The sequence below is a fragment of the Manacus vitellinus genome, unplaced genomic scaffold (assembly GCF_001715985.3).
Source record: "Manacus vitellinus isolate BGI_N305 unplaced genomic scaffold, ASM171598v3 scaffold_26_pilon, whole genome shotgun sequence".
In the NCBI taxonomy this organism is placed as follows: Eukaryota; Metazoa; Chordata; class Aves; order Passeriformes; family Pipridae; genus Manacus; species Manacus vitellinus.
In genome coordinates, this window is record NW_021939960.1 from 7,955,365 (window position 1) to 7,965,195 (window position 9,831).

Genomic DNA, 9,831 nt, shown 5'->3' on the forward strand with positions numbered 1-9,831 from the left:
CTCCATCCGGGGGGCTGCCCGCCCTCCATCCCCTGATGCTGCCCTCTCCATCCCGGGGGGTCTGCTCTTCATCCCTGCCCCGGCGCTGCCCCCTCCATGCCGCGGGTCTGCCCACTCTCAACCCCCCCAGTGCTGCCCTCTCCATCCCGGGGCTCAGTCAGTGCCTCCACATCCCCCTTTGCTGCCCTCAACATTCCGGGGAGGGTCTGGACCAATGCCCTACCCCCCGTATTGTGGGGTAACAGCAAAATGGGCTGGGAAATCTGGCTAGAGAGAAGGGATGCAGGTGTGAGGGCAGGGCAGGTGGGCCCGGGGTAGTTGGAGCTGGATAGAACCCCTGGGAAGAATGTGTCATGGTGGAAGGGAGCTCACTGCAGGCAGGGGTGTCCATGCCTGTGGGCTCCCACACCTGCCTCCTGCCAGGAGAACCTGCCCAGAGCCGACCCGAGGTCCTGCCTACTGCCCACACTCTCCTGGGTGCCCGACCCTACAGAGATCCACTGTCCTGGGGTGCTCAGGGACCTCCTGGCACTACCCATTCAGGGCTCAGGAGCACAGACACCCCCAAAGACATGCACAGTCACCCCAGAAACCCTGCCCACTCCCCAATTTTGTCTGCCCAGGGCACCCATCGTGCTGCACTGGGAGGACGGAAAGGACATCTGCCTTTTGTTCCCTTCCTCCTCCATCCTCAGGAGGCTCCAGCATTGAGCAGCCACCAGCTTGAGCTCTGTTCCTGCACCAGTCTCCCATCTCACCACCTCTCACCTTCAGAGGGAAGCACTGGGTTGATGCTCTTCACAGCCAGGGCCTGAGCCAAATACACCTCAGGGGAACCTGAGGCAGGAGGGAGTCTGAGTCCTCCCTGAATCTGGTTTCATAGTCTTTGAGGTCAGCAGGTCTTAGGGAATGGCTCAGGGCAGGATCTGGTCCATAAGGACATCCTTTAGGCACAGCTTCAAAGATGGGATACATTTGGGGGTTCCAGACAGTGTCACTGGGATGATCATCCCTAGGGACTCTGCCAGTGCAAGCAGCACCTCTACCCTGCACCAGGGTGAAGCCACATGGAAAGGATGGAGAGGACCAGGGCAATGGCAATGGCAATGCCAGCCGGGCTCATGGCTCAGGCAGATGCCTCTAAAAGCGAGATGAGTCCTCCACAAAGCTGCCCCAGGAGCAGAGTGGATTCCCCTTCCTAGGAGTTTTCAGGGATTTCTGGTCCCATTCACCCCTCACCTGCCTGGAGGAACACAAGAGTGAATGACCAGCTCTCTGAATCCTCCTCCTGGCAAACATGGTGTGATGACCCGCCCTTAAGGTTCGACACACACAGGGAACTAGGAAAACCAACGAAGGGATTTCATTCCTTATGAAGCTTGTTTCAAGCTTCTCCCATTTAATCCCGGGAAGCCTGTCTGACCCCAGGAAGCCCGGCTGCCCCCGCCACAGCTGCCTGCATACATGTCCCCAGCTGGAGGGCAGGTCTCTGGGACACCCACGCGTGTGATGGTATCAAAGACGCTGGGAGCAGGCTTCAGGCAGTCTTTGCCTGTCCAGGCACTGAACTCCCCTCGCTGTGCCCTGCCTGCTCCTCCTGCAGCCTGGCTGCCTGCTGCCGTGTCCCCCGGGCAGGTCCTGGTCACCTGCGAGCAGGAAGCATCCGTGAAAGTCACCAGGAGATGCTTTTGTCGGTGCATGCTGCCACATCCCGCCCCGAGGTGTCTCCATCCCCAGGAGGTTTCCCTTCCCTCTCCCCAGCAGCGGCTGCTGCTGCTCTGAGCCTCTCCAGCGCTCACGTTTCACTAGCCATAAAAGTGTCTGGAGAGGGAGCGGGAGCGGGAGCAGCCTGGCGAGGGGAGGGAGCGGCGTCTGTCCCTGCCACTGCTGCTGACCCTGTCCCACCGCTGCTGGTCCCCTTGTGGTGATCCGGACCTGGCCTCCCCCCATCCTGCCCTGAGAGGCTGGAGACATGCCCGAAATGGATCAAAGAGCCATGGAAACGAGCCAGCAGTGATTCCCTGGCGGCAAACAGGCAGTGGGGTGTCCATCGCAGGGGGCTGGCAAACGTGGTGCAGGGACCATGGACCAGCTCGTGGGGACTTGGAACAGTGGGGTCACAGTGGCTGTTTGGGAACCAGAGCTGAGCACTCCCTTCCCCACTCTGGCTCGTACCCATCCAGCCTGGAGACTCCTGCAGCTCCATTTCAGAGTTCAGCACAGCCTTTGCTCTCTGACCCACACTGCCTCTGCGGGCACCCCCCTTCTACCCAGACCCCAACATGGCCATAACCACGATGGCTTTGGCTGGGAGCAGGTGCAGCCCACACTGAGCCCTGTAGCCCCTTCCCGGGAAGGCTGCTTTTCATCTTAGTGCCTCTTTTCTTTTCCTCCTGCATCCCAAATGCCTCAAGCCACCGGTGACCCCAGTGCTGCCATACTCATGCCACGGCTCCACTCAGCCCCAGGGCACTTTGATGCCCGGTGGGTCAAGTGTTTCTTGCAGCAGCCCCTCAGGCTTCCCGTCCATCCCAGTGCCAGCTGGCCCTGCCGCGGGATTAGGCGGGAGCATGCGAGGAAAGCACCGAACATCTCTCCGGATCAAACGCCCACGGGGCAGTGGGGAGGGGGAATAATTCACCCCCCCCCTCCATTCAAAACCAGCTCGGGGCTGCCCGGAGCTGGGATGAGCCTGCAGCCAGCGCTCAGTGGCAGTGGGAGGGAGGCGATCGGGGAAGTCAGTCAGGTGTGGACGAGGTATGAGGGGAGGCAGGGATGGAGCCGCACTCGTGACAGCGGTGCCGAGCGCTCACGCGCATCCCTCCTCCCGCCGAGATGCAGCAGGGCCGGCCATCCCTCTGCTGCGTCTCCACCATCCGCAGCTCGCAGGGACCACCCGAGCCAGGTGAGGGGTCTCCAGGGAGCGGCTGGGGGGTGCAGGGCATGGCTGGGGAGCGGCAGGGTCAGCGAGTCTGGTGGGAGATGCTGCATGTACATCCCTGGCCGGCGGGCACAGCCTCCGGCTTGGCAGAGGAGCAGAGGGGATGGCGGGTGGCTGAGTGCTCTTGGGAATGCTGTGGTTACTCCCTGTGCAGGGCATGGGAGTAACCTGTGTTGGATGTCACCCCGCATGTCCCCAGCCCAGGGCTGCCCTGCCATGGGGCTCCTCTGTCCCCATCCTTCCCTTGCTCCAAAACATTCCCTGCTCAGCACCACCTTACCCTCACCCATGTCAAATGCTGCCAGGTGATGGGAAAGTTGGGACCCGAGGGCTGGACTGGGGGAGACAAAGCTGTGGAGGAGCTGCCAGAGGAGCTGCCAGAGCCTCTGGCTCCAGGGCAGTCACTGCCCGCCCCAATGGGGAGCTCTGCCGACGATGCTCCCTGCCCTGCCTTTCTTCTTGGCTTGTTGTTCCCTTTGTCTTTCACCCCTCTTTCTCATCTGCTCCCTCATCTCCTCACTCCTCCTCTCTCACCTCTAGCTGTGTTTGCTGGAGGAGCGGAGATGCCCATGTCCTGCTGCTAGAGGCAGATGCTCCACAGATCCCTATGGATATGGGTCCTGCTGATGGCCAGAGCCCCCTTTCCTCTGCTCCCTACAGCGAGTCCTGGGGAAGCTCTGGCACAGCCAAAAGAAGCTCTGGCACCAGCCCCTCCAGACCGGCTGTGTCCATATCTGCCGCAACAGCCGGTGGGATGGACAGTTTCCAGCTTGGGGGTATCCCAGAGTGGCTGTGTCAGGTCTGGGTGCTCGGGATGCTGGGGACAGGACAGCCAGTGGCATGGAGAGAGCATCGGGCACCCTTGGCTGGAGGGAGCACAGCCTGGTGTAGACTTTGCCCACCAGGTTCAGGGTGTCTGGGGCTTTCGGAAGCCATCAGAGACATCCCCATGCTTTGAGACAGACACAGAGACCACCCCTGCCAGTCCTGCCTCTGCTCCCCACCGAGCCTCTCTGTGGATCTTGCTTCAGCATGGTTTCCATGCAATTGCTTCCCCAGCCATCGGACAGGTTCCCTGCCTCAGTTTCCCCATGGCAATGCTTGTCACTCGGTGTGTTTGAGAAGCAACATTGTGTGATATGATCTGGGTATCCTGGGACACATGGGCAACTCTTTTTTTTTTATTTTGACTTTTTTTTGCCAGCTGTTCTCTTACATGAAAGTATGCTCGAGCTGTCCTTTTGAAACCTCTTCCCTCTTAAAACCCACTAATTAGGAAAATGAGCTGCATCAGCGTTTCTCCAGCATTTTTGCTCTCCCAGGGTGGGTTATCCCAAAGGTGGATCTCCTTCAGATGCTGCTCTGCTCTTGGAGGTGGTTTGTGACTTGTCCAGCTCCCCGTGGTGGGAGCAGGTGAGCTGGGGGATGCTCTGGTCTTTGCTTCTGCGGATCAGAGCTGCTTATGTCAAGCCGTCTGGCTTTTATCTGGAGCAGACAGAGCGTGAGCCCCTAATACCCACTCACCCCTCCTCCCACAGCAGCCAGATCCCTTCACCCCCCTCCAAAGGAAAGGTTTGCATCCTCATTGTAACCCCAATACCTCCAGCTTGTTATAACAGAAGGAATTGGACTTCGAGGATCCTTGTGGGTCCCTTCCAAATCAGGATATTTTGTGAATAAGGGACAAAAAGTACTCGTGTGTAAATGGCTCTTTGTGGTCATCACTGATGTGCTGGCACATTTGACCATCCCTGGAGTGCCCAGTAGCCATCCCCTTTCCCATCGTGCTGCCCAGGGTGGGTTTCACTGCTCCCCTTCCCTCAGTGGTGGCAGTTTGCTCTCAGCCTGGTCCATGGAAAGTGGCCCCCTCCCAGTTCCTGTCCCAGCAGCATGGCAGTGACGAGCAGGAGGTTCTAACCACGTGTTGGGATCAGCTGCAGGCCCCATGTCTGCTCAGCTGGCGGGTGTCAAAACAAGTGTCGCTTGTGAGGGGTTTGTGTGGGCAAACATCTTGTCGGGTGCCTGCTGGATCCTGGTGCCAGCTGGCGGGTTCCTAGGCTGGTGGGTTTTCTCCCTGGCAATGGGAAAGGAAGGCAGGAATGGGGGGAATTTGGAGGAGGAGGCCACAGCCTGAGTTTAGCAGGTCCTGTGGGGCAGAAGAGGCATTTTTGGGTGCCCAAGCACTGGGTGGACGGTCACCGTGGCCATCTCTCATCCCCCTTCCCTCCGCAGCCGCTGCCGCCGCCACCGCCCACTTCAGCTTCTGCCGCAGCCTCCTGGAGCACACGGTGTCGGCCGAAAACCTCAGCTACCGCCTGCAGCGGAACCCGGGCAGCAGCCTCACCTGGCACGACGGCCGGAGCCAGCGCCCCGACGGCGGCCGCACCGTCAAACTCCTGCGCCAGCCGGGCACCGAGGGCTCGCAGGTACCGCCGGGATCCCACCCCGGGCGTGCCAAGGGGAACTCAGCTCCTCACGTCCACCGGCCCAGAGACTGCCCGCGGGAGCATCTCCTCTTTCCCTGCGGGATCAGGCCTTCAGATCCCACTTTGCTGAAAGCCCTTGTGATTATCGGGCATTTGATTATAGTAATATACATAAATATAATAATTTAAGTATGGTCATCAGGCTGAGGGCTGTGCTGGGGTGAGCTCTGTGTGTCACCTCCCCTCTGTGTGTCACCTCCCCTCTGTGCATCACCTCCCCCCCACAGCTGTAGCTGGGACTTAATTTTGCAGTAAATGTGCCAGAACCAAATTCTTTATAATGCCTTAAAATGCCTGAGCGTTTGTGTATGTCTCCTAGCCATGTTTGGGCCATTGTCCTCCTAAACTTTGGAACTTCATTGTATTAAGGAGGCTGTGAGCCAAAGGCTTCCATCCATTCACTGCTGTACAGCCACAGGAAGGAGCATCTTCCCTGCATGTGGCTCCTGGTGCTTTCCAGCACCCCCATAACACCCTGGAGTGGTGTTTAGAGGCAGCACATCCAGCCAGTGACTGCTAAAAAGAAAATGGGGAAAATCCAACTGCCAGGCTTCCAGCCCCCAACATGGAAATGCTTTTTCATTGCGTGGGCCCAGCTGGTTTGGGATCAGAGGGGAGCAGGGACCCTGCAATGGATACAATGTCCCACGTGCTGGTGGCACTGTCCCCATCACCTCCAGATGCCCAGGTGGCTCCTGCAGGGGGACACTCCAGCTGTTCTCCAGCTGCCCTCCAGCTGCCAGCTGTGCTCATCATGGCTCTCCCTCCTCCACTTCTGTGTGCCGACCAGATGGATTTAGGGAGAGAAAGGTTTTTAATTTGCTGTAAGGAAGGAAACATTCCCGAGCAAAAGGAGGTGATGCAAATTGTTCCTTGCAGATCCCAGGAATGGCTTCCAACCCCCCTCCGGCTTCCTCAGCCACCTCCTGCCTCCCCACCAGAGCAGCCTCCCAGCCCTCCTGGCTGCTCTCCTCCACACCGGTGCTCGATATTCATGGCTGAGAGTTTATCAGAGAGACAGCGCAGCTCAGCCGGCTGGAAAACGAACCCACGATCCTTTACACCTTCCCTGCCTCTCTGGGGAGTGCAGGACTCCCTTGGGGACCCTCCATGGGGAGGGGAGGATGAGCCCCAAGCAGGCAGCGCAGGATTTAGGGATGCCGGGATGGTCCCCGGCGCAGGGCTGTGTCTGATGAGCGAAGCGCGTGCGGCCGTGTGCGTGCCCAGGGAAATTGCCAGTTGTTTGTCACCTCTTCCCCCATGCCTCAGAGGGTTAGTTGGATAATGGCTGTGGGAAGCTCGCAGTAAGCTCCCGGGAAGCTTGTTGTTATTCCCCCCAGCCCCTCCGCTTCTCATCATTACTCGTTAGTGAATCCAGAGCGAATCGCCGCCTCCTCCTCCTCCCCACGGCACGCTCTCCGGCGCGCTCAGCCGAGTGTGAAGGAGCCGCGCAGCCGGCGCGGGCTGGGGCTGCTCCCGCAGGCAGGCGACTCCCGGGATGCGTCTGGGAGAGCCGGGCAGCTGCCGGGGTCTCCCTCAAAGGTGAGGGTTTGGTTAGGAAACCGAATTGTGTGCACTGTCTATCGCATTTTTCCATCTGCTTTGGAGATGGACTCCTTGGTTATTAATGTACAGCCTCCGAACTTTGCCTTCTTCCCTCTTGCTTGAATGTTCCCAGCGAGCTCTGCTTGAGGAAAAGCGCCTTTCCAAGCCCAAACGCATCCCTGGGCACAAGTAGCAGCTCGACCAGGCTGGCCGGGCTCCTCAGTGGGAGCAATGCCTGGCAGGGGGCAGGGAACACATCCCAGCCCCTCCACTGCCCTCCACTGCCTCCTCTCCGGCATCTCTCAGGCACGTGTCATTAGTTTCAGTAACCGCGGGATGTCTGGAGTCCCTGTTGCACTAATTATCCCTGCTCCTTTATTAGACATGCTTAATTAGCCAGTGTTCTCACACAGAGGTCGATGTTGGCATACGCACTGACAACCTTTCCCGTGTCGGTGTGTCCCTGCATCAACTGCTGCTCCCGCCCTGCCCCTGCCGTGTCCTGGGCATGAGTGAGCCCTCCTAATCCAGTCCCTTTGTGATGTGGGCAGCAGGGACCCCTTTTCTACACTCACTTGCCCATGATCCAGCCCAGGACAGTCCCTGCAGTTGGGCACAAGGAGATGCTTTGGAGCAGCGATGTTTGCTGGTGCTGCTCCAGGATGAAGTCTCAGCATCACCAGCAGCAGAGAGCTCACCAATCTTTCCTGGGTGCTAAAACCAGGGAAGAGGAGATTCCTGCATCCTCCAGACCCATTTTCCAAACAACCTTGAGGATTCCCTGGGAGAAGCAGGCTTGTTTCCCTGTGCAGTTACAGCTCAAGACAATTGGATTGCTTTGTACAAGACAAATCACGAGGCCAGAGTAGCTGTGATGTGGGAGAGGAAACAGAGCTACTTTGTGGCTCAGGGTGAGACTGAGTGGCTCACAATGAGAGTGGCCACTGCAGCAGGCAGCTGGAGGAAGGCAGGGAAGGTGGGATTTAGGGATGCTGTCAGACGAGCCTTGTCTCCCTGTGGGTATCACTCGTTACTGTGCGTGGCAGAGCTCTGCAGGAGGGGGAGAGTGGCCATGATGGTGTGCTGAGGACTGTGACCCTGCTTTATCCCGGGTGTCTCCGGGCAGGGCGGCACCTCAAGAATGGGCTGTGGGGTTCAGAAGCGGCTTTAGACACCTGAGAGGCTGCAGGACCTCATTGTGGCTGATCAGTTCAGGACTGGAGGGGGTTGAGATGGAGAGAAAGGGAGAGTCCCTCCTGTTCCAGGGTACCAGCTGGCTGCTGGCTGCTTTCCCGGGGATTTCTGGTGGGCATGAATTTGCACCAGTACCAACATCTGCTGGGGATGGCTTTGCACCAGTTCCTGCTGTCCCCCAGAACCTCACTGGCTCCATCCCCACTGAGAGCTGCCAGCAAGTGCCTTTCTCTACCTGGTGAGGAGGGGACCCTGGGGGCCCCCCAGGACATCTCCTGACCCTGTACAATGATCTCTTGGGCTGGGAGATGTGTAGGGGAGCTGGACTGAGTCTCTTGTCTGCAGCAGGAGGGATGGGGAATTTCAGATGTGGGGTCTATATAGGGTAGGACCCCAACTCAACCTCCCATCCTCCCTCCCATCACCTCCCTCACTGGTTCCTCCAACACTGCAATGTCAGGGTGATCCCAGAGACTCCAGAGGGTGCAGAACTGAAGTCTGCCAGCATCACCACAATCCTGCACAGCCAACCAGCCTTTCCCCATCCCCATGGACTGACAGCCATTTTCCTCCTCGCAGTGTTGAATCCCACTAACCCCCTTCCCTCACACTCCCCTCAGGGCCGTGGCTGTGACCACTATGGCATCTACCACACCAGCCCCACGCTGGGCAGCCTGGTCAAGCCGGTGGTGCTCTGGACCCAGCAGGATGTGTGCAAATGGCTGAAGAAACACTGCCCACACAACTATCTCATCTACGTCGAGGCTTTCTCCCACCACGCCATCACAGGTACGGTGTGTCCTTCATTTCTCAGCTGGACTAATTTCCATTAGAACATGCTCCTGGGAAATGGCTGTTTGGAGGTTCATGGTTCAGAAAATGGATATTCTGCCCATTTCTCCCCACGAGATGCAGTCAGCGTGAGAGCAGGGGATACAGGGACACTGATCCGGGCTGGGCAGGAGGCATCTGCCCCTGGTGTGAGCTCCAGGATGGGCTGGAAGTTGTTTAAAAGGAGGATAAATTGGTTTATAAGACGGAGAAGTCTCTTCTCCTCACCTACATTAATATAATAATATTTTTATAGTTTTTTAAATACTGAAAATTTCTGCAGAAGAGGAAAAGCTCTGCCTAGTAAGAGTACAAGTTGCAGATGCCTTTGTCCAGGTCTGAATCCAACTCCCAATCAAGTCCTTGGAGATGACCCACTTCTCAGACCTGCTCCCTCCTCTTTGCTCCCTGAGGACAGTGGCTTTGACCTCTGTGTTAGAGGGCAGAGCTCTGCCAGGTCCAGGGGACAGCGGCAGGGAGAGGAGCACCGGAGCTGCCCGGGAGGGATGCACAGCCCTAATGCAAGAGCTCAGCCAGCCCTTGCCTGGGTAACAAAGGCAGCATTAGTGAGTGTACGCCGGGAAGCAAGGACAAAAGCTGGTTTTAAATCCCTTGTCTAATAGCCCCCAGACTGGAGGAGAGTGGCTCGGCGGGGACTGGAGTGCTAATGCGTTGTGATGGGCACCCCCATTCCCCCGGGATGACCAGCCCTTGTGGGGACCCTGAGCTCGAAAAACATCTCCTCATGTGGGAGGTGGAGCGGAGAAATGGAAAGCTGCTGCCTGCAGGGGTGGGTTACACGATTGTGGTGGCAGTACCTGTCGGAGACTGGGG

The 9,831-nt window shown here is 58.1% G+C and overlaps 1 protein-coding gene across 1 annotated transcript in view; it reads left to right on the top strand.

Annotated features, from left to right (window-relative positions):
• Positions 1–2,759: 2,759 nt before the first annotated feature.
• The window catches only part of SAMD10 (sterile alpha motif domain containing 10), a 9,299-nt gene continuing 2,227 nt past the window's right edge, over positions 2,760–9,831 (top strand). Inside the window, 4 exon segments of the mRNA XM_029960398.1 lie at positions 2,760–2,797; positions 2,799–2,905; positions 5,174–5,367; positions 8,787–8,955. Coding sequence (XP_029816258.1) covers positions 2,760–2,797; positions 2,799–2,905; positions 5,174–5,367; positions 8,787–8,955 — 508 coding nt within the window.